A 24,486-nucleotide genomic window follows, 5' to 3' on the forward strand; every position below is an offset into this window, starting at 1 on the left:
GATCCATTCCTTCACGTTCTGTCAGCAGCTGCACATAAATGGAGATCTGCTGCATTTTCTGTGTCATTTCTCTGTGCAATATGTTTGACTAAGATAACGTGTGACTGTGTTATGTGTCATTGACAAGTCATGCTCTTGTTGCTAAAAAGGTGTTTGCTGAAGTTTCTGTCCATAATCTATTTTTAAAATAAAAATGATTCATGTGGGATTTGTGTTATTTAAATATGTTTGCGTTGTTTAACTCCTCAAGGGGTAGGATTTGGTAAGAGGCTGAAATGTTTCCTGGACAGAGGCGTCATCGATTACTCAGGACTTACCACAAACATAGACTGAAGATATTGTTGCTATTTGGAATAATAATCAAGTGACCTTGGTTGAAGTTTCCATAAACATCCATTAATCATTGACTTTGGGAACTGGGTTGAGGAAAAAAAAAAACCAACAGGTGCACACAGTATGGTAACTTTCAGGGAGGATGCGTGATAGGGATTGTTCTCGTGTTAGGATTGGTGGCCGGGCGAAGGGCCGACGAGTATAAGTGCCGTCGGCAGCCAGGGCCGGCTTCACTGCCAACATGAAGCTCCTGTTGCTTTTCGGATTAGTGGCTGTTGCCCTGGCTGATGTCACTCGCTTCGAGGGGTAAAGTTTTCATTTTATTAAGAGAGGACAAAATACTTTGGGATGAGTTTGACTTAAACGTCGGAAGGCGTCGTCCTCATTATGCCTTTGCACTTTCGTGATGACTGTAGAGCTAAATTTGCCCGCCGTTAACGAGGAAACCGTGAGAACCAGGCGTAAGCCCGCAATCTGTTTAGGCTTTGATCAACACCTCTTCCTTTAATACTTCTCTTCCTTATACAGCCAGATGTTCTAGTCATCTTTGGTGTTAAACAACAGCTCTCCACTACTTGGAGTGTTTGTTTTTTTTTAAAGATTTTCAGTCCTTCTACTAAACCGTTTTTACAACAAATGTTTCAGGATTTAGGATTTGTCGGTGGCGTATTTTGATTTGAGAACTATAGCTTACTGTCTAGGGTGGCGAGGCCAGAAGGTTGCCTGAAACGGCTTTTTTTTTTAAAGTAATTGTTCTTTTGAACCCCTGTGGGATTTCTAATAGCTCCTTTTCACATCTGTTCAGTAGAGATGAGGCGTAATCAAGCCAAAAAAATGGTGTTTGACTGCGGGCTTCAGATTCAGTGCCAGATTAAAAGTCTATTTCAATGTTTTTTAAGAAATCTGCTCAATTGTATTTAAGTTTAAACTCTAAAACACGTGGATTGGTCAAACCACAACCGGATTATTCTAAAACAGACTGACGCCATTAACGATACAAGTAGCAAACGTGATCAACTCAATAAGTCCATCCTTTCAGTACCGGTAAGTCAATTTCATCTATACATTTTCAACAAGCTCGATAATACAAATGGAAATGTTTTCACAGAATAGGCTTCGTTAGGGTGGTGAGTGTGAGTTTACTTGTGTGTAAGGGTGGAGGAAAGGAAAGCAAGACGGCGCTCTGGAAAGTGTTTTGCAATTTCATAACGGAGCCATTAATAATTCAAGCGTTAGAAAAAATAATTGCACAGCATCGGCCACTAAACAAAGCTTCTGGTGGTTCTTTGTGCACTTTATTAATAGCAGTCTGCTGCAAACATACAATCTGCTCCCATTATTTTAGTTCAATTATAAAGATTGACCCGCTTTACTTTAGCAACGTACAGAAGGACATAAGAGACATTACAGGACATCTGCCAATGAATCAAACGTAAAAAAAAATAATTATTCTTTATTATTGCACGGTTTGTAGCATTCTACGTTTTATTTGTTGAACTTTTTAAATAGAAAAAAAAATTCAAAAGGAGATCATAGAAGAAAAAAACATCTCCTTACCCTTGGTACAGGAGGCAGAAAATACCATCAGATAAAAGGACAGTATCGTAAAATCTAGATTTACAAAAGGTAAGCAATTATCTTGAAACCCACTATGTACATCAGGAGGTGAGCATTCTGGAAAGACGTAAAATCAATCAGTGAGGTCAGAATCTCAAGAACTGAACAACTATGAGAGGGCAGTTTAATTTTTTTTGTTTTTTTTCACATAACAGTGAGAAATAACAAAGCAAGCCTTAGTAAGAAAAGTGTTAGCTCAATACAATACAGTGGCAGAAATAAAATGTCGAGAATAAATACCAAATACATTAAACATAACTTCTTTTAGGGATAGGATTGACAGAAGAGCCCCAGATGAACTTTTTGCCATGTTGATGTGTTTTGACTGTAAATAATGCAACATAAGAGACTAAACCTTTTTCTGTTACATGCAATAAAGGAGTTTTTGTGGTTGCAACCATTGTTTTAAGAATAGGATTCAAATAAAAGTTCAAGGATGTCGATGAAAGCATAAAGGTTTTGCTCTCCTTTCTCAGTCAAAATGTTACAGAATAAACAAATGAACCGTAAAACTGTATTTATCATGATGTGGAAGATGCTTGTTTTTTTCTTAAATTAAAGCAATTTTTCCTCCACAGAGATAAAGTCTTCCGACTGAAGCCGAGCCTGGATGCACATGTGACCCTCATCAAGGACCTGGCCCAGAACATCGAGGTTCATGTCTGCCTTCACAGACACTCACTATTAACGTCTGTTCCACTGACAGACGTCTGGATTTCACCCGAGTCAGACTCAAATCACAGATCTGATGACTTGAGACTCGTGACTTTTAGTGTCTTGACTTGAATTGACTTGATGTGCTGATAAAAGTCAAAAGCTGGATTAGGGATCTTATCCCAGCTGCCAACAAGCAAAAGACAGTGTACAATTTCAACGAGTTGCTAGTCTATTGCAGGGCCGAAAGCCTTCAAGGAAGAAGTTATACATTTATAGAAAGCAGTTGTTCAGATGTTTTTTGGGGGGTTTGCATTCAAATAAACACTTTTAGTTGTTTTCTGTGGGTGTGGGTAAAATTGGTGTGTCAGGGATACCTCATTATGACTTGGGACCTGTTAGTCTGGACTTGAGGCCGGACTACAAAGACTTGAGGCTTGGTTGTAATTTGGGAAGCAATGACTTGGTTCCACATGTGGGGGTACCTGGTGCCCCCTGGTCCAGATGTATTTCAAAATACTCACAAAGTTTCATTTTTTTAATGCTCTCTTCTTAAATGAAACTCCAGATGTGTGCATGTCGTTTGGCATCATCTTTTTGCCACTTAATATTGAAAGCTTTGTTATTTCAAGCGTTAAAACATTTCAGCTCGCAAACGTTGTGACTTTGCTGCCACTTGCAGCTCGACTTCTGGAGCCCTGACAGCGATGCTCTCGTGACCATCGACATTGATGTTGACATCCATGTGCCTGCCAGGTACCTCGATATGGTCTATACCACATTGGCGCAGAGCGGCATGGAGTATGAGTAAGTCACTGAACCTGCATTTACCCAAGTGTCAATCTCTGAGAATACGGCTTGAAAACTCAATGGTTCTGACCATACCGCTCAGGATTCTCATCCAGGATGTTCAGTCTGCCGTTGATGGCCAGGCTGACGGCGGTCCCTCTCCCAGAGCTCACAGCTACACCAAGTACAACACCTGGAGCGAAGTACGAAGGAAAACAACACTAATCATGACAGCAAAATAAAACATCCTCTGGTGTTCATTTTATGTTTTATTCATGCGTTTGTCTTGTTTGCTTCAGATCGAGGCATGGATCAACTCCATTGCCTCCTCCAACCCCTCCCTGGTCAGCAAACAGGTCATTGGAAACACGTACGAGGGGCGTTCAATGACTCTCCTTAAGGTATGTCAGTCAGAAATTGCAATTTCTGTCACCCAGAAATTGCAAATGAGTCCCACCCATTCATGATTTTATTTTCTTCGCAACAAATCTCAATTTCTTCACCTGATCACACAACCCCAGCTCGGCAAGTCATCCACCTCGACTAAACCCGCTATCTTCATGGACTGTGGTATCCACGCCAGAGAGTGGATCTCTCCTGCTTTCTGCCAGTGGTTTGTCAAGGAGGTAAGTAACAAAGTAACAAACTGACATGTGTGTGTTTTACAACTGTATGTTGTTCAGCAGTTTTTTTTCTGATTACGCTGCTCCCTCCAGGCCCTGGCTACCTACGGCAGTGATTCAGAGATGACCAACCTGCTCAACAACATGGATGTCTATGTCCTGCCCGTCTTCAACGTCGACGGCTACGTGTTCACGCACACCAACGTAGGTTACAGGCTATTCAGAGCCTGGGTTTTAGTCTCACATAAACTAACCCTAATGCTGATGCTGATGCTGGGATGTGCTTTTATCCTCTTGGGAACAACAGAACAGGATGTGGAGAAAGACTCGCTCCAAGAAATCTGGGTCATCTTGCATCGGAGCCGATCCCAACAGGAACTTTGACGCTGGCTGGTGCAGTAAGTGCAAAAACAGTGTTGTATCTTCAATGAAAGATTTAGCCATTATATTTTCAATTAAAATTTTAAAAAAGTTGAAAATGCAAAGAGTCTGCCTCTGGTGCTGAGTTATCCAGAATTTAATTTCAAGTATCTGACAGAAACCAGACTCTTACTGGTTATACTGGTCACACGTCTCTGCTTTTTACATTATTCTGATCCAGCTGTATACACGGAAAATGAGATTATGAAAAGCTTTTAAAGGAAGACAAACCTAAAACCTGTGGAAAAGCGAAATCAGACAAACTATAGGTGGATACCAAAAGAATAAGTAAAAACATCATAGGAAGAATCAGAAATCGGGTGTAACACACATGTATAAAAAAATGTTTTAAAAGTTTTTATCAAATGTAAATCAGACTAAACTTTTCATGTTTAAGTCTGTTAGGATTACCTAAATAATTTCTACTAAATGCCAGATTAATAATATATTTTAATACCTTCTTTCGATTTAAAGGTTTGCATACACGGTGATTGCTTTGCCTTTAAAGAATTGGGGAAAGCCCAGATGTTGATGTCGTGGCTTTGTAAGCGTCTGATTAAATGTTGGTTAATTCCCAACATTATATTTAACTGGAAGCTCCTCCTGTGGACGTATTTTAGGGTATCAACTCAAACACACTGCTTTTTTATGTAACGGCACTGAAAAATTAAAATAAATCTGTGGAAATCCCCTAAGTCTTATTCCTCCTGGGGTACAATTTCCAAATTCCTGAAGGTCCCACGTTCATCTGTTCAAACTATTGTAGGCAAGTATAGGCAAGACGGGAATGAGATGAGTTTTGTGTACCAGAGATGAATGTGTTTTGGTTAGGGCTGGGCAAGTTAACGCGTTAATTTCGCGTTAATTCCTTAGACTATTAACGGCGATATTTATTTTATCGCGCATTAACGCATGTTGCTCACATGCTTTCAGTCAGTGTCAGTCAGCAGGCGCGCTGACTGCAGCGCGCTGTCACCGCAGCACTCTCCCGCTCCCCCTCCCCTCTCGTACATGGCTCAGCGGCGCCAGCCAATCAGCACGCAGGCTCAGCCTGGCCCGCCCACTCAGCTCTCACACAAACTTAATACACAAACAGCTGAGAGAGACCGCAGCAGCGAAAAAACATGAACAGAGGAAGTAGCACCGTTTGGCTTTATTTTAATACCGTAAATGAAATCAAGCTGTATGTTTTGTAAAAAGCCGGTTCATTTCAGTGGAAACACAGCAAATTTATCTAAGCACGTGAAAAAAAAATGAAAACGTCGAGCCCCAGAAACGGAGAGAGGAGACGAAACTTCTCTCATTGCCCCGACAGACCCACTGACGTCTCTGACTGAGGCGTTTCTGTCCTCCAGGGAACATCCAGGTAGATCAGTGGATGGATGGATGGATGGATGAATGGATGGATGGATGGATGTTACTGGAGCCCACACATAACATGTAATTAAGACCTTGAAAGAACCCAGTACATATATTAAAAAGTGTTATTTAAGATAAGATAACATTAGCTAATCCTTTTTTTATCCCACGACGGGGAAATTTATAGGATTAAAGCAACAGGCAGGTGCACACAACACAGACAAAATTACATAAGGATTGAAATATATAAGAGGTGGATTAGCGAAAAAACACTGAACATAACATTATTATTATTATTATTATTATTTAATTGTAATAATAAAATAAAAACCACAAAACCCAAAAGGTCAACAGTTTCATGATACATCAAGCTTAGGGACTGGCTAATATACAGCAGGTCAAAAAAGGCCATATTTTGGCTGCAGTGCTTGCTGTTCTCTTATGAAGAAAAGATCAACTAGTGCACTAAATTCAATAGATGGGTTGAAAATATCCAGTATAAAATAAGTGCTACAAATGTTACAACACTTTTGTTCATATGGCAGCAGAACATTAAAATAAAAGTGCTCTTTACACTACTTTTGAATTCATTCTTGGAGTTTGTAAATACAATGTGATTAATCGCGATTATTAATCAGGGCGATTAATCAGGGCGATTAATCGCCCTGATTAATCGCCCTGATTAATCGCGATTAAATATTTTAATCGTTGCCCAGCCCTAGTTTTGGTACCTAAACTCCGTGTTGACCCAGAAAAAAAAAATAACAGACCTTCCGAAGATGCTGGCTGACACTGAACAGAGTGTGAAACCATTCCTGCGCCAACATGGGCTGAAAGGCTGATCAGAGACAAATAAGCTTTTCCTCCAAAAGAAACATAAAGGGCATAGCTGCAGTTTTTATATATGCTCTCAGGAACAAAAACACTGGACATCTGAAGGTACGTCCTGTACTCTGATGAAACTATAACTATAAGTGCATGGCCATAATGACCAGCGTTACATTTGGAGGAAAAAAAGGCCTGAGAAAGAAATCTCAAACGTGAAGTACGGAGGTGGCAGCATCATGCTGTGTGGGTGATTTGCTGCAAGAGAATGTGGCACAATTCACAAAATAGATGGTATCACATGTAAATAACATCAGAAAGAACCATTACAGCACAATAATAAGAAATCAGCCAGGTGGTTACAGTATGGGCACAAATTGGTCTTACAAAACAATCCTAAACATACAAAATTTGTTAAAAAGGGGTGTAGGAGCAACAAAAGTCAATATGTTCGAGTGAACATCGAAAAGCAGAAAGGCCAGAGCCTGCTGTCAGGAAGAAAGGCCCAAAATTACAGCAAAAATGTGTCAAATATATAGCACATTTGTTCAAAATTGTGCAAAAACAGAGATAAATTTATGGGAAATTCAGAATTTGAGGATGGTTCAAATTCTCCTCTCCCGTTATTGTTATTCTGGCATTAATCACATAGAACTGATTGTGGAAATCCTATCTGACCTGAAACAGGAAGACTTTAGTCTGATTTCAATGTTAGCCAGGCAGAAAGAAAGGGGTTATGTGTCTTTTTCTGGACAGGGTATGGAACAAATTTTGACTTTTGCCCATCTTTCTCAGCCATTGGAGCTTCCAGCAACCCCTGCAGCGACACCTTCTGTGGCCACACTCCCGAGTCGGAGATCGAGGCGAAGAACGTCGCCGACTTCATCCGCAAGAACAAGTCGGCCATCAAGTCCTACATCACCGTGCACTCATACTCCCAGCTGCTGCTCTTCCCCTACTCCTACAGCTACAACCTGGCTGCAGACCACAGTGAGCTGGTGAGTAGGCTACACGCGGACTCGCCGTCTAATGACCAAGGGTGTGCCGTGGCGCGTACCGCATTTATCATCACGAGAATTTTTTTAGAAATAATACGCTCCGTGAAACTAACCTGACAACAGCCAGATGCATGTCTCGCTCCGCCTAGCTCCACTCACATACATCTGGGACATCGCTCATTGAAAGTGATTTCCCCAACCAAATTTATGGTCTGGCCAATCAGGACGCAGGGCGTGTGTTTCCTGGAAGTGACGTAGCGGAGAAGCGACCGTGAGATTCCAACAACAATGGCGGCTCGCATCGAGGAAGCAAGCGTTAGCATTGATGCTGCTATTTCTTCTGTGTTGTCCAATCTACCTGATATTGTTTCATTAAAAGAACATCAGAGAACGGCTCTGAAGGCTTTTGTTGGGGGAAACCATGTTTTCGCCCTTCTCCCGACCGGATTTGGCAAGCGGTTAGCCGCTAACGAGCGGTTAGCCGCTAACCGTTAGCGCAAACCATATTACGAGGCCTCTAGTCCACAAAGCGGTCCGCCCGGCTTTGCCCCCACTTCCTGTCAGCTCACTGTCAATAAAACGCGTGCCACTAGAGCCGCAAACACATTTTCCCTGCGTCGCTCTCATCAGCGTCACTGGTTAGCTTCGGTGTGAGTGGTTGAAATAGCACGTCGATAAAGATGACAGACAAGTGGCTTATCCAATCATATGCAAGAATTTTTAATAAGCCCCAGCCTTCAATAAAGGCAATTCCTATGGCGGTGTCCCAGATGTATGTGAGTGGAGCTAGGCGGAGCGAGACATGCATCTGGCTGTTGTCAGGTTACCGTGAAACATCAACGCATCATAAAAATAGAGCCAGAAGAGCTTGAGTGGATTAATAAACTTCTTGTCGCGTCTCCTGATGTGTTTCCGAAAGCTTAGCCGTGAAGCCGACCCAGCCCCGACCCTGTGTGACTCTTATCTACAGGCCACATTTAGCTGCAGCAAACCATTTGCTCCCCACTCACATGCCTCATTCTCACGGCTCTTTCACCTCTCACCGGGGCGTCCAGGGGAGCTGCACACTTAGCGCTCACACCCCTGCTCCCCAGCTCTCACGCTGACTCTACCTCATCGCATGGCCCTCCGGCCCCTACTGCGGCTCACTTGTGATTCAGGCTCTCCGTCGACACTTTACCAAACAAAAGAGCTCCAGGGATCCGCCATAACTCACGTGTTCCCTTGGAAATATAATTTCCTGCTCATCCATTTCTCTCAGGGGGTTTCATTTCCTTCTTGCAACTCGCAGAAGCTTTCTGCGTTTCACCGTTTTGTCTGAACAAGTGCAAAGGATTGGGGGGGAGGGGCTAAAACTGAACGTTTCATAGGATAATTGTTGTTTGGATCTTGTTCTAGACCAAAATCCCCTCAAATGTCAGAGGTAACTCGTGGAGGCTAGTTTCTACGAAATGTTGCTGACGAATGTCTTCACATGCTGTCAGAAGCTAAGGAGCCATGCCAGCTGATCTATCACACTATAAGCGCGCGCGGGCATGGGAAAATCAAGACACATCCCCACTAAATATTAAGTTATTTTAAAATCAAATGTGCACACATTTATGTCTAATCTTTACGTTGTATCTGTCACTGAATAAAAGTGATGGGATGAGAGAGATATATGAGGGTTTTCTTGTAGGGAGAGACAAGTCAAGTAGTCAAGTAGTCCCACGATCAAGATCAAGATCAAGATCTGGGCTTTGATTGCTCCAAGACATTTTAGTTCTTATTCTCAGCCGGTCTTGTTGGATTCACTGGATTGTTGCTGGGTCCAATTCTGCCTTCAGTTTTATGTTTTTCATCAATAGTGTCTCATTTTGCTCAGCCAATCTCTGATACATGGCAGGAAGCATTGTGGATTATATTCTGGACGGTGGAAGGGCTGATTAGAAATGAGTTGGTGACCTCTTCAAATGCCCTACCCGCACTTATAAGCTGCTGCCATCATCTTTCCCAAGGTCTCAGGCAGGTATTTTGAGATCGCCGCGTTGTTCATTCTCACCTCAGGAGCACACCAGACTACATGGGTTCAAACAGGGAAACCCTTCAGAGTAAGACCGTTCTGATCGTTTCCCTCTGAGAAGACACGCGTGTGTTTGATTTTATCCACGTGGGGGTGTCTTGATCATTCTTGTCCAGCAATTGCATTTTTTTATTATTTTTTTTACATTTTACATACTAAGTTTTGCTACTGTAATATTACTCGAATCTCCAAGCGCTGAGAAAACTCGTGTCCGGTATCCACACGTCCAAATGCTACATTAGAAAACACACAGGTTGTCCTAATTTTTCGCAACTCTACATCTTATTAATTTATTTTTATGACCAGATCTCTTAAAAAAAATCCCTTTAACTTGTATTCTCATTGGCCTTCTGCATTATAGATGAGTGTTGCTCGGGGAGCCGCCGCTGCTCTGACTAGTCTGTACGGCACCCGCTACACCAGTGGACCAGGCGCCACAACTATATGTGAGTATACTGGTGAAGATTCTCAGTCATCCAGGTCATGGTCATTCCAAAAAAAGTAAAAAAAAAACCAAAGCAACTGGACTTCTTTTCCGTAGTTGAAGACGTTTCTGAAACAGGTCCACCCCCTGGACTGCCCATTACTAAGGGGGTGGACCTGTTTCGGTTGACTTTGCATGTTTTCTAAGCCATTACAAGGCCTTTGTTAGGCAGTAGTATAAAGCTTGTTACTCCACATTACTCCAGACTTTTTGAATTGAGAAAGCTTCCTGGAGAGGAAGCGAAATGTCTTCAACTACGTAAAACAAGTCCAGTTGCTTTGTTTTTTTACTTTTTTGGAATATATGTGAGTACACAGCCAACAATACGTCTACTTTGGTCTTTTGAGGAAAATGGCATGTTTTGATGAAGGACAGACAGTTTACACCTGTGACATTCTGCATGATGATGTGCTCATTAAGCATGAACATCTAAGAGGGAGGATCCTCTGGAGACTCTCTCTTTCCACATCCGTACGCGCAGCTCTGTGTAACCCCCCCCTCGCTCTTTATTTGCCCTCAGACCCTGCTGCAGGAGGCTCCGACGACTGGGCTTACGACCTGGGAATCAAATATTCCTACACGTTTGAGCTGCGCGACACTGGTTATTACGGCTTCCTGCTGCCCGAGTCTCAGATCAAGCCCACGTGTGAGGAGACCATGCTGGCCGTCAAGTACATCGCCGCCTATGTGCAGAAGAACCTCTATTAGAAAGTCTGGCAGCCATGGACCCCCGCCGGCAAGGCGCCACTGCAGCAGCCCCCCAGCCCTTACAACCTCTAACCAATCTTCTCCTCCGTTTCCATGGATACGGCCGCCTCCCGCCATGTTTTCTCGCTGCGTTTGACAGATTGTCAAGACGAGTGCAAACAATAAAATCAATGACCCATCCCAACATGCTGAATCAATTTTTGTATGTGTGTCCTGAGCTTATCCAGTTTTTTGGAAGGATGGATGAAAACACAGTAAATTGTAGAGTGTGTGTCATTGGCAGGGCAGAAAAAAACCTGAGATTTTTTTTGGGGGGGGGGGGGGTTGAGACTATCTCGTACAGATGGCCATGCTCCAATGGATGACGTGTGTCTGTTCATGAGTATTTCGGTGCAGCGGCACAGTAGGTGACAAACACAGAGCGCTGCTTAGCAGCATCTCCGCTCTGCCAAGCATCTGCCTGAAGGTGGACAAAGGTAATTTAGTCATCCCTATTGGGAAATAGATTTGGAGCAAACTCATTTATAGGAGGACACAATAAAGACACCAATACATCATGCAATGCATCCACTGTACAAAAAGACAAAAGATATACTAAAAAAAACTGAACATCACGAGTTTGACCAGTCGCCGTAATAGAAAGTGCAGCATAACGTAGAGCCTAAGGTTTTATCATATCAAGTGTAGCAATAGTTGCAGGCATAAGAGAAGCTGTGCTTCAGGCCGATAAGATCCAATCTGTACTAAAAAGATAATAGTTTCATTTGGCTTACTTTGCAACTAAATAAAGATGGTATATAAGGAGTCACTTTATGGAATGCACAGCCTCCTCCGGCTTTAACAAAATCCCGGCATATACGCAGTGTGCAAACTTTGATCAGGGTCTTAGTTTTGCACTGAAGTCGGGATTATTGCAGATCTCCTCAACGCTCAAAACACACTCTTAGCCTTTATTCAGCAATGGCCTGGTAACATCGGTGTGTGCCTCGAGTTAGATTGAGGAACTGATGCGAATGAGTGAAAGCAAAGTGTGATCAAGTGAAGTAAATGCATCCCGAAATCCCTGTTCATCACAAACTGTTTTTTTTTTTTTTTCAAGAAAGGCACTGTGAAATGAAATTTGAAGTGGCTTCTAGACATTTGGCCTGTAATCTAGGAACCTTGCAGTCTTAAGTCTAATAGTACTTTGTTAATCCCAAAAGACCTTGTAGAAGCTCTCACTATCTGAGTTTCTTTACTTGTAGCTCTCAGGAGAAGGGATCTCTCGAGCTGCAGTGGTTCTGAACGATCAGAAGGAGCCCCTAATCAACCATGCAGCTAAGACATAACGTTGTTGAGGTACTGTGCTGTGATCCTCAGAGTTGTCCATAATGTTTTTAACTTTCACAAGCATCTTTCTCTGCACGGTCAGCTCTAAAGGTCCCAGAACCATCCCCGGAACAGAGGCAGGCTTCTTTATCGGCTTGTGCAGCTTTTTTTTTATGACAACTTTATTCGTCATTTTGTATGCACAGAGTTCGTACAGAAGGAAATTTCGTTTGCATACAGCTTGAAAATAATAATAATTTATGTCGCTGCCTCTGATGCTTGGACCCCAACAAATGACTACAGAAGAGATTTGCAGATCTTCAGACTTACTGAAGATCTGCAATGGATTGCTGCAAACACTGAAGGATGGGTAAAAAATTTTTGGTAAAAATTTGTATTTTTATTAATAGTCATTACTATTAACTCTTAAAATTGGAAACCTAACATAGTTTCAAACATAAAGTAATGTACAATTAATGTTACTACAAATTATATGACGAAGTTTAGAGACAACGTTGCTGGGAAAGCACATAGGAAAGCTCAGGTGTAGCAGGAGAGGTGAGTTTACAGGTAGCGGCATAGTTTATCACTCTAGTACATGCACCAACCAAAATAACCACTAGAGGGCGGTAAATACCTTTGTGAAAGGTTTTGCTTACATTTGTATATAGTAGCTCATGTGTAGAATTATTGTAGCCAAACTGTGTGGTTATTTAAAAATGACGCTTGATGTTTGTTGTTGCGTATAAATAATAATTATTATGTGTCAACTTATTTAAATTCAGTTTGAATTCAGTTCAGTTTTATTTATATAGCGCCAATTCACAACACATGATACACAGAGGAACGATATTTATTTTGTGGTAAGAGTATCTATATTGTTACTATATTGTAATTGTATTGCTTAATTAATTTGTCTTTATATATAATTAGATAAGCGGGTAAAGTGGGTGAAATATTATCTTTCAAAAAGCAAATGCAGTGGTGAAAACAATGCTAATCAATTGTGTTTGTGTGTGTAAGTGTCTGTAAATCACCCATGGAGAGGGAAATCATACAAATCATAGAAAATCTCGCCTAAGGCACAGGATTGGGTAGGGCTGCTGACTGCTCACATAATAGACTGTTTTTCAGCTGAAACAAAACTGCAGATGATTCTCTATGACACTCTACATAAGAATAATAATTTGTCCTCACAAAAAAAATGCTTTTCTGCTCTATATTTCATTTTGACCACACTTTTATATAAGTGTTTATATATTTATTTTAATCCCTGTTAAACGACATCAAATCTCTACCAACCAACGTCATTAGTAGAGAGAGCACAGCTGCTTATAGATTGATCAATATGCTTTTATGAATTATGTCACAGGAGAAAACTCCACTCCACTCGTGAAACTTTTAAATGTTTTCCAAACCAAATGGAAACTGAAACCAAATAAAAGCGGAAAGCTTGTGCACAGAGGTTATCGGGGTCACCTGGTGTTCTTGCACATGTGTGGCTCTGGGATCGGCTGGCACCCCTGAGCTGCAGAGGGGTGTGAAGGATCCTGTTGGCAGAAGATGGGTGTGTGGAGACGCCGTCACGTGACCCGCCTGTCTCCCTGGTATAAATTCACCTCTGTCTGTTTAGTCAGCCCTTCTCCCTCCCTCTCTCCGCAGAGCCGTGGTATTACAGTCTGAGCTACCGCCGCAGTAGCTTGGACGTCTCCTCTCAGCCATGGCAGGTATGTAACATTTTAACACATCAGAAACACGGCGTTCACGAGCCAGCCGACGCTTTTGTTGAAGCGACGCTCGCGTCTCGCGCACGCTTGTTTACTGGAAAGTTTTGGGGGGGGGGAGAAGTATCACGAAGTTCTGTTTTTTTTTTATTTATTTATTTCATCTAATGTGTTTAATTCTTGTAACTATCCCCTGACGTCAAAGTATAAAATATCTCGTAGCTGTTTGGTAATGTCGCACCTTCATTTTCTTTTGCATCACAACAAGCATTTTAATTATCATCAGCTGCTCCTAATGAGGGCGTCAATCTATTAGTCGTGGAAGAAGCAAACTAGTCCAGTGACATAAGTGTTTGACCTGGACTCGCATTTGGGGGGGGGGGAGAGACACTCCTCAAAATGGCGTTTTATTTATTTTAACCCTTGAACCTCTTAGTTTTGATGGTTACTGCATTTTTCAATATCCACTTGTGCTGTAGGCGTTCAGGGACCCGTACCTGCCATCAGAGGGGAAGGCTTTTAGGCATGTCCGGCCTGAAGCGACCCAATCAGAACTGCTTAAATGTATTTTTCTAGATGCCCTGACCAGTGGCGTTGTAAAGGGGGAGGGAGTTGAGATAATTCCAAAAAAGAACATTTACATATAAATATGAGCTTTTTGGGTTTACTTTTTTTTTTTTTTTTTTTTTTTTTTTTCTGGCCATGGGGTCCATAATTCTTGGCGGCACCCCTAGCCCTGACACTACAGCACTGCCTCAACCAATTAGAAAAGGGGGGCGTGAGGCGAAAGGTGTGGTGCTGTGCCCAGGCAGAGGGAGAACACATTTTTTCCTGGCATGCGCAGTTAATGGGAACCATTGTTCTCGAAGTGGCCCAGATTTTAAAACACTACATGCCTGTGCTCCACTCTGTTAAACTTCTTTTACAGTGAAGCCTGTTTAGCACCATGGGATTAACATACAGTTCATGTGGGATTCCTGTTGGACACTGTGCTGGACTCAGCAAAACTGTTCCAGTGATGAAATCATGTGTTGGAAGTTTTTTTTTTTTTTTTTTTTTTTTTCCCCCTAACTTGTGATGTGAAGTAGCAAAACAGTTTGTCCCTTGTTTTATAAACTTTTTTTTTTAAATACTCAAGATAAAAATTTGACAAGTCTCTGAAATCCTGGGTCAATAAAAATTATTTTGACTGACTTTACAAGGAAACTAGTTGGATTACAGTTGCGGAGGAGGGTAAATCAAATGTATATAATAACTTTGACAGATTAGATTGGGGAGACAACGTTTTAATCTCAAATGTATTGAAGTAGAAATGCACAATACTTAAAACTTGTATAAAATTGACTATGTACAAACATGTATAACCCATCACTTTAAAAAAAAAAAAAGCAACTTGGGTTTTGAATTGAATAGAATAAATTATCCTTGTTTTGTTTATCCCACAGATCAGGCTTTTGTGACCCTGGCTACCAATGACAACTATGCCCGAGGTGCCATGGTTCTGGGCAAGTCTCTTCGTAACCACAACACCTCCAAGAAATTGGTGGTACTTGTTGGCCCACAGGTGTCTGCGCCTTGCCAGTAAGGATAATTCAGTCTGGTAGCTCTGCTCCCCCACCCACCCGTTCTGTTGGTTCTCCTGTCAGCTCGTGTTTTCCACTTAGGCGGTTGATTTCATTACCCATTTCTGACTCATTAGGTCTGTGCTGAAGAACATCTTTGACGAGGTTAAGGTGGTGGACGTTTTGGACAGCGGTGACACAGCTCACCTGGCAATGATGAAGAGGCCCGATCTGGGTGTCACGTTTACAAAGCTCCACTGCTGGACCCTCACGCATTACTCCAAATGCGTTTTCATGGACGCAGACACTCTGGTGAGCTTAGCATTTGCCTTTTTATCCCCAGAAGTTTTAAAGAAGCTGTGAGGACTTGTGTAAACATGTTTGGGTTATGTGTCCTAGGCACTGTCCAACATAGATGAACTCTTTGAAAGAGAGGAGTTGTCAGCTGCTCCAGATCCCGGCTGGCCTGACTGCTTCAACTCTGGTGTGTTTGTTTTTCGGCCCTCTGTGGAGACTTATGGCAAGCTGCTTCAGTATTGCACAGATCATGGCAGCTTTGATGGTAAGACAAAACTAATCTTTACTGTTGCTCCATCTGCTCTTTAATTATTCAAAGGAAATGCTTTTAAAAAACCTAAACAATCTTCTGCCAATAATCAGTCTCCTCAAGGTAGCGGTTCAGGAGTCGGCAGATGGCAATGTGCTGTTTGGGCAAGGGACTCAACTTTAGCCTAGCTTTGACTCAAATGAACCCAGTTATGTAGTCTTGTAAGCATTTCTAGTGTTCTAACAGTATCTCAAATCACGTTATAGTTGGACAAGTTATGACCTCACTAAGTTAAACCTCCTGAACTGAGGTTTACTGGGAGGAAAAAATGCATTTATCACCTCAGCTTCTATCTAATTTGGGAAGTAAATGCTAAGTTTCATGATGTAAAGCTTGTTTATATTTAGCTCTAAGTAAGGTCTTTATCTTGCCCTGTTGATGAACACAAGGGCCTCCTGTCATACCTTCTAGCGCTGAGCTATTCTCGGGGGCACACTTGAGGTGGAGAGGTTGCGTCTGAGAGGCCCCGTCTTGCACAGAGACTTGGCATTTGGGCCGTTTCATGAAGTGTGGCACAAATAAACTGTAGGTGTTTGACAAACACTGACTTTAGTTTATGGCTACCAGCCTTTGACCACTCTTCAAAATCAGCAGCAAAGTATACAGAAAGCATTGCCTTGTAAGAGTGTATATCGGGTTTTTGAGTTAAATATTGCACAAATTTACACAAATTTGGGGTTGCATGTTGCGTAGGGAACTTAAGTTTACGGCTTAAGACTTTGCTTGGACCCCTGGTGCCTCATCCAGAGGAGTGCTCAGCTTTCATACCAAAAGTCGGCAACATATGAAAAGTCGCATGTATGAAACCATCCTCTCCTACTGCACACCTTTCTGTTGTGCACCTACATTTGTGTGGACTTCATCGCAGCCAGGAGCACCCCGTCCCCACCTACAAATGAATATCCAAAGTACTATAAATACCCAAAAGGCTCCCACAATATGGTCATGTGACCATGCCAATGGCTGCAGTCGGTAAATCATGGAAGTGGCAACTCACTGAATGTAAAATTGAAGTGGAGATAGAACGTATAACCTGATTAGGCATTCATTCCACTGTCATCGGTAATAAAATGAAACTAATGGAGAGGCTGAAGGTGGCAAATTAACAGCAAAAGAAGGCAGTTTCATGGACGACATTAAAAGGAAAAAAGAACTGTGGCCCAACATTGGTGTGGATGCCAAGAGTTGCTGCATATGTGTGAATTGGTTTCCCATATTTCTATTGGGACTTGTCATACAGTATGTGAAGAATAATGAAACCCCTAAACCAATTCAGGACGTCACATAGGACAATTTTCCTCGAAGCCAGCCATCACAACAGCCCCTGTTTGAAGTGTTTCCAACAGTATGCCTACTAATTTGCAGTATAAAAACCTGTGAGCTCAGCGTAGCGACTACTTTGTAGCTCGATTTTTACTTGATGCAGCAACGCACAGCTCCTACTAGAGTCCCTCTGTAATGCAGGTGTCAGTTCTGTGCAGCCATTAGATGCCCGTAGCAATCTGAAGAGGCTAAACCACCCGGTTGGTACGAGCTCTGAATTCGCACTCCCTCCAAGTTCTTCAATTGGTGACGTCTATAGCAGCTGCGTGACGGTGTTAATCCCGTTCTGGGACAACGGCAGGTCTGGCACTGCTGGAGGACATGCGATTGTCTACACCTTACCGATCATCACACCTGACTTTTTGGGTGTAAATGTCCTGATCTGCCTCCTTTTTGGTCCAGAGAGAATGTAGGGCCACTTGGATGACCCACATGGTCCTCAGCACAGAACGATACACATGTACATCTACACAACACATGGAAACAAACTCAATCATTTGTAGACTTTAAATGGTCTTCCATCATTTTTGAGGGTGAAATGTTGTATTGGGCTACATATGATTCACTTTCATCATACAGGTTTGAACCATAAAGACTCTTAACTCATAAAAATAATCCTGTTCAACGCGCCTTTAGTTAGAAACTGGGATCATATTTCAGTGCATTAAGGTGAGTTTTAGTACTTTGTAGTTTATTAGCGACACAAGATTTACGTGGCTGCTGCACATTTTCACGCAGTGTAAAACGTTGTGCCGCAAGGGTTACTAAGATGCAAGACTTGGATCTTGGTATCAGTTTTTCTCATGTAATGAAGAATGAAAGCTGGGCTGTGGGCTATAAACAGCTGCTGTGCATGTTTTACTGTATAAAGATGCACTTGATTGGCCTGATGGTGATGGAGTACAGGCTGTTGGTGACTTGTAACAATCTGACAGCTGTAGCTTCATAAAAAGCAAAGTAATACTGGATTAACTTTTTTTTTTTTCTTCAGAACAAAATACACCTCGTCTTAGTTTAAATGTCTTCTCAATCAGTCTTATTTAAATTGTTCAGAAATTACTGTTGCCGTTTGGTCTAAACTACTATTCAACCTAATTGGCACCTGGGAAAAGTCAATTTTATGTTTAGGACTTGCTTTAAAGTTGCATGAGGCAGGTATTTGTAGCTAAAGGTGAGTTAATGTTTTATAATCAAAATCTTGTTTACTGAGACTCCTTTTCTTAGAACAAAGCTAGACTTGAGTAACTATGCCAGATGGAGGATTGGAATATTCAGTAGTTGCATAATGTTCATACATACATGATCTGATTGTCTAGTTTAAAACTGAACAGTTACAAAAATTTTGTGCCAGACTGGGACAATTGCAGCAACTCGTACCTTTTGCCTATCTGACATTTTTGGCCTGCTAAGAATTAAAGCTTCTAAAATGTGACCTCTAAAACTAATGAATAAACAATTTATAGATGAGTCTGGAAGTGGTGACCCTTGTTAGTGGGTGAAAATGACTGGCTTCATTTCCTTTTGTGATGCCCTGAAAAGTTCCATCAGGGGCTGTTCTTTAGAGAAACCAATTAGTTGGCCTTAAGTAGGCCACTGCTTTCAAGCACCGACTCGTTCCGGCTGCTGAAAGTTTCCTGGCAAGTAGTTCTTCAATTACGACTACATGAAAAGGCCTCCCTATTATTGTTCTACGCTAATCCAATAAAACTAATTTCTCTTGTCACTTCATTAATTGAGTTGATATTCATGTCTTCCATCTGATGCCAGCGTCTGTATCCAGTGGCGCGGTCTTATTTATAGTCATGGAAGTGCCTTTCACGTTCACTGCGGCATGTGGTGAGTTTACTTTGACCTTTAGCGTTGCACCTCTAGTACATTCAATGTATGTGAAGCTTTTCCGAACATGTGGGGAAACTAAGTAAATGAGCAGTTGAACCCGGAGGCTATATCGCTGCATCTGTGGCTTTCGTGCTGGCTGCTGCCAAGACAAACTGGCAGCGTTAGAGGCACATTCTTTCTGAGCTCTGCTCATCCCCTCAAAATGAAGATTCCCTGTTCCATATTGAGTTTTGAAATCCTTTAGACTAGGTTCAGACAGCAATGTGTACCATTTAAACTGCAGCTTGTAGTTTCATAGCTTACAGACCAGGACTCAATGGGTTCTATACACTTTCAGTTAAGGGACTTGCTGCTGGACTTGGAAAAAACGGAACTAAAAATAAGTAACATTTTATTAAAATGAGTGCATCTGTCCTTGATTTGAGCAGGTAGATCAGATCTGCCAATGGAATAAGATTATTGCACTTAAAATGGGAACAATTCATCTCCATCTTATTTCAAGTGCAGGATGTCTAGTTCTTATTTTAGGGGTCAAAATACTCAGATTTGAGCAGGTAAATAAGATTATCTGCCAAAGGAATAAGACAAAACACAAACTTTAAGAACATTTTACCTATTATTTTATTTTATTTTTTTGGTCTGTTTTTGCAGTGGAATGTGAAGTATATAACTCTGCTTCATGGAAAGCTGCAGCCCTTCATCTGAGGATAACATAACCAACCTGTGGTGTGCCATGGTGGGCACTTATGCAAGCTACTACCTTGACAAGAGCCTTGTTGTGTGTTTTTTTTTTTTTTTTTTTTTTTTTTTATATACCCAAACCTTGTGACTCGATTCTACACGTGCAAAACTCCAAAATAAGCATTTAACCAGCGGGCGTTCACCAAGAAAACACGTGTCCAAATATTTGTGTCAATGCAGATTATTTAAAGTTGGCTGGCTTTGAATGGGGCCCGGCATTGTTGGCGAGCTAGACACTGGTGCAACTAATTTTAGTTTAAAGACAAATATGGCCTTTAAACTTTAGATTTGAGTCATTTCATTTTGGTGACTGCATGGTGAGTCTGCCACCTTCTAACCCTAACTGGGACTAGAAAGTCAAAGCACCCGTAGCATGCAGCAAACAGACTGGCTTTGATTCAGCTGTCAGCTGAGTAGACTCTGAACATGTAGCTGCAGAAATGTTCCCACATGTTCAGTAACTATGAATGGAAGTGGAAAGGCAGATTCTCAAAGGAGCTTCACTTCACTGGGGGCCTTCTGTAAGGCATTTTCAAACATCTTTATTTAGTTTAATTTTTTGTGTGTGTGTATTTTGCAAGTTCTCTTGGCTTGACCTATGTAAACAGCTTTTGATTGAAAATCTCTAAATTTCTTGCAATGTTGACCAAAGGTAACACAAACACTGATTGTACGGGAATGTGATCAATGTCAAGATTCAGCATTTAAACCAGTAGTCTCAAACTCCAGTCCTCAAAGGCTGGTGTGCTACAACTTTAGATGAGTCTGTTTCAACACTCCTGACTCGTATCGGTTCTTTTGCAGAGCTTGACCGCCTGCTGGTGAGGCAGTTTAGCCCTTTATTCAGGTGTTGAGGACACCGGCCCTCAAGGATTTGCATTTGAGGCCACTGATTTTAAACTGAAGTGCCTTGCAACAATGTCACTTTAAAATTTCAGTGACAGTCATGTTTATGTGAAAGCCAATAACTTCATACATGATTTAAAAACTTTAACCCAAAAAGTTTTTTGTTTTTTTGTTTTTTTTTTTTATGAACCATCCATGAAGCACAACACTGCAAAGTCCTAAATGTAGCCATATTTGGTGTCTAATCCTTTAGAATAATCAAATTAGGACTAGGGTTTGGGTTTTGCATGTACTAAAGGTTCCCATGAATCAGCTAAGAGGTTTGGTACCCCACCCAGTTCTCAGCTTTACTCTTTGCCCAAACTCTCAGAATAACTGTATAATCAAAACATTTATGGGATCGATCTCTGGAGCTTGGGTTCACTTGATTTGCTGAAATTATGCTTTAGGATTAGTAATCTGTTGGGCAACAACGCTTTTTTAATTTTATCGAGACTGTCATCCTAAACTTTGACTCTGGTTATTGGTCTTAAGGGAATCTCTACAGAATTTAGTATGTTGGGTCCTAAGCAACCCATGAAGTCTCCATTTCATGTCCCTGCAGGAGGAGACCAAGGGATTTTGAACGGCTTCTTCAGCGACTGGGCGACAGCTGACATCTCCAAACATCTCCCTTTCATTTACAACCTCAGCAGCATAGCCATCTACACTTACCTTCCAGCATTTAAGCAGTAAGTGTTGCGCTACAAATCGCATGAGGGGGAAACATTAAAACCATAAGTGTAACTTGAATCAAACTGGAGTGTTTTTTGCATTTGCTGTGTTTACAAGTACAAAAGGATTGTTTCAACACAGCAGCCTGTCAGTGTGGCTTCCAACTTGTGAAGACGAAAGATGTAACTAGAGCCCTGATCACATGAACATGTAGACCTCGGGTTACTGGGAGATGAGCAGTAGCATTCCAGAGTCTGGGCTGCAGCGTCACCCAGCAGGCCTCGGCACTGGGTTGGATATCCGTCCTGAGGTCCCAGCAGCTGACCCTCACTCCTGAAATAGATCAGATTATTTAAAGGCCTTTTTTATGTTTGCCTCCTTGACTCCTCATTGTGCACCAACTTAAGCTCTCGTTCTCATTCGCACTGCATCTGTATGTCAACGCCTCTCTGGATATAGAAGCAAACATCATAACAAGGGCTTCAGTTTGGTATTTTCCTAGTACCTAAATTAGATTGTGGAAGTGAGCATGTCTCTAATTGTTGGTGGTTGTCAACAATAGAGCTTAATGGGTTGGCAAACAGAACAAAACAAACTAGAGCTTTAATTTGCTGATGTGCAGGTTGCCAGCCTCAAACTTAATCTGTGTATTTTGAATCTGCTTTTTCATTTCTAGACCGTCTCACTCATGCTGTGCTTCAGCACTATTGCACTGAGCGTGGATAAAACGACTTTAATGCTAATATAATTCAAACCTAAATGTAATTTTCTTAAATGGTCCCATCCTGCTTTTCCGTCTCCAGGTATGGTGGAAATGCCAAGGTGGTTCACTTTCTGGGGAAGACCAAGCCATGGAGTTATACGTTCGACCGCAAAACCAGGCAGATTTCAGGAGGTGTGCAGGAGCCTGCAACACAGCCCAGCTTCCTCCTGAACTGGTGGACCCTGTTCGCCAGCACTGTCCTGCCAATGCTGCAGGAACAGTATGGAGGCGAGCCGTTTCACTCTGGATGCCTTGAGGTGACTAGAACGTCAAACTTGCCTTTCAGAAATGTCCATTCCTGCACAAACGTATTCATTGTCTGGGGCCAGAGTTCCAGATGGTTAAGTTGACACAATCTTAAGTTCACTTTGCATTGTAGCCTGACAGTGGCTGGTTTTCTTAGTGTCAGTCTTCCTCAGTCTTGTATTACTTTAAGTGATATTTTTAAAGGAATGCCAAAGTGCCAGACTGTGTATAGATGGGAGTTACACAGGCTGCCCCTGCCTCACCTATTTCTGCTCACCTGGCTAAAAGTCATGGGTTTTTTTTTTTTTTTTTTTTTTTTTTTTTTTTTTTTTTTTTTTTTTTTTTTTTTTCCCTTCCCCCATCTGGCTTTGAATTTGGAAATATTTGATAAAAAAAATCTCTTAAACAGTTTTAAAGCTGCAGATGGCAAGCTATGAGCAGAACCTTAGTTTTACAGTGAGTATCTTGGACCAGCTAACGCTTAGTTGTAGTGCTGTCATTCCCCAGTTGGCTTGCAAAAAACTTTCCAACTTTGCTGTCTTTCACTGTTTACTGTGGCTGTGTGTTGGGCTTTAAATGCTTTTGACTCTTGCGTTGTTAGAACTGTCTGGAAATGCAGATTGGCTACCCCTGCACTGTAAGTACATGCTGTAACTGTGCTTTTTTTCTTTTCCCATCCATCTCATAGTCCAAGCACAGTGACTCAACAGTCACTTGTGAGACTGTACAGGTATGGAGATGATTTTGGTTTAACTGTGTTGGCACCTGCCTGCTGTCACCACTACTCTTAATGACTTAATCTAAAATCAAAGTCTTGGTGTGTCTTGTGTCTGCCTGTGATCATTAATGCAGATGGTACACATGGTGTGGTTTATCATCACAGCGGGTGTCTGCTAATCTCTTGTCCTTCCTTGCCAAAGTTGATTTTTCTCTTTAAATTTAGTTGCATTTTTCTTTCCCCTCTAATCTTTTCAGGAGGAAGGTGGCTCCTCGCATGCACAGCCTCTCCAACCCATGCCGAGTTCAGAAGAACGAAAGGAGCAGTGGGAGCAAGGCCAAGCAGACTACATGGGAATGGACTCATTTGATAACATACAGAGAAAGCTCGACACCTTCCTCAAATGAAAAGGGAATTGGCAGAAAATAAAAAGCACTTGCAGTCTAACAATGATCGCTGTGTCTTTTTAAATTCTGGTTATGGGTCACAGTCTTCCCACTTTCTTTCCCTTCACCAGCACTGTCACCATTGTCCAAAGAACATGAAAATCATTGAGGAAAGTGACAAACTGCTTTAAATTTCTCTAAGTCGTCTAGTTTACCCTGTTAAACTGTGAAAGAAAAAAAACAACAAAAAAAACATCAAAAAAAACATAAGGACAAGTTTACAATGGCATGAACTCTTTAAGGTACAGAAACTTTAGAATACTTATCAGTGCTGTCTTTGTAAAGCAAAATGTTAAATTTCACTTTTTTTTACTCTGCCATAAACTGGTTGCTTATGTGATTAAGTTGGCTTGGTGAAAAGGTTTCAGGAATGTTTACACACTTAAAGGCGAATGTGTCAGACATGTACCACCCTCTGTGCCTTCAGACTTGAGCACCTTGCTATGGATTCTTAGCTGCTTTCTTGTAGGTGACTGGGCTGAGCTATAATACGATTTACTAGACCAGCAAATTGGTTGTGCAACTGTATTTCATGTGGAAACATTAAAACTTAAAAAAAATAAAGTTGACTGTTTGTGAGTTTTCTCTTAAACTCTGTACAATGGGTCAATGTTTTTTGGCTAGAGCTGACCAAATGGATGGCTCAGAAATCCATAAAGCTGGTGTCTAATCTTATGCTTCAAAGTCCAGCTTAAACTCTTACCTCGAGGTAAGACACGGAAGATCAATGGTGCACAAAAGCTGGGTGTCCAGAGTGTGGCTTTTACTACTAGTAAA

At 41.6% G+C, this 24,486-nt stretch overlaps 2 protein-coding genes across 4 annotated transcripts; both read left to right on the forward strand.

Moving 5' to 3' along the window:
• Positions 1-536: 536 nt before the first annotated feature.
• Positions 537-11,056, forward strand: cpb1 (carboxypeptidase B1 (tissue)). The gene is made up of 11 exons (XM_036125633.1): positions 537-639; positions 2,529-2,604; positions 3,287-3,411; positions 3,497-3,596; positions 3,693-3,794; positions 3,915-4,019; positions 4,110-4,220; positions 4,324-4,414; positions 7,416-7,618; positions 10,042-10,126; positions 10,685-11,056. The coding sequence occupies exons 1-11, from the start codon at positions 575-577 to the stop codon at positions 10,870-10,872; spliced, it is 1,251 nt and encodes a 416-aa protein (XP_035981526.1). The 5' UTR covers positions 537-574; the 3' UTR covers positions 10,873-11,056.
• A 2,707-nt stretch (positions 11,057-13,763) lies between these two features.
• gyg1b (glycogenin 1b) lies at positions 13,764-24,273 on the forward strand. Of its 3 annotated transcripts, none has more exons than XM_036125160.1 (8): positions 13,764-13,907; positions 15,350-15,485; positions 15,604-15,778; positions 15,866-16,028; positions 21,427-21,553; positions 22,340-22,556; positions 23,147-23,182; positions 23,521-24,273. In XM_036125160.1, exons 1-8 carry the CDS (start codon positions 13,901-13,903, stop codon positions 23,668-23,670), a joined length of 1,011 nt encoding a protein of 336 aa, XP_035981053.1. In that variant the 5' UTR covers positions 13,764-13,900; the 3' UTR covers positions 23,671-24,273. The 3 variants fall into 3 exon arrangements, with proteins under 3 accessions (XP_035981053.1, XP_012735618.1, XP_012735619.1); XM_012880164.3 differs by lacking the exon at positions 23,147-23,182 and adding an exon at positions 23,234-23,275; XM_012880165.3 differs by lacking the exon at positions 23,147-23,182.
• Positions 24,274-24,486: the final 213 nt, after the last annotated feature.

This window comes from Fundulus heteroclitus, chromosome 21 (genome assembly GCF_011125445.2).
Source record: "Fundulus heteroclitus isolate FHET01 chromosome 21, MU-UCD_Fhet_4.1, whole genome shotgun sequence".
NCBI classification, from domain to species: Eukaryota; Metazoa; Chordata; class Actinopteri; order Cyprinodontiformes; family Fundulidae; genus Fundulus; species Fundulus heteroclitus.

Bases quoted from the DNA above. Each gene is read 5' to 3' on its own strand.
- gyg1b (XM_012880164.3), top strand. The intron at 15,486-15,603 runs GTAAGGATAATT...CTGACTCATTAG, and splicing joins CAGGTGTCTGCGCCTTGCCA to GTCTGTGCTGAAGAACATCT. The intron at 21,554-22,339 runs GTAAGTGTTGCG...TTCCGTCTCCAG, and splicing joins TACCTTCCAGCATTTAAGCA to GTATGGTGGAAATGCCAAGG.
- cpb1 (XM_036125633.1), top strand. From the start codon at position 575: ATGAAGCTCCTGTTGCTTTTCGGATTAGTGGCTGTTGCCCTGGCTGAT. The intron at 3,795-3,914 runs GTATGTCAGTCA...ACACAACCCCAG, and splicing joins GTTCAATGACTCTCCTTAAG to CTCGGCAAGTCATCCACCTC. The intron at 4,221-4,323 runs GTAGGTTACAGG...TGGGAACAACAG, and splicing joins ACGTGTTCACGCACACCAAC to AACAGGATGTGGAGAAAGAC.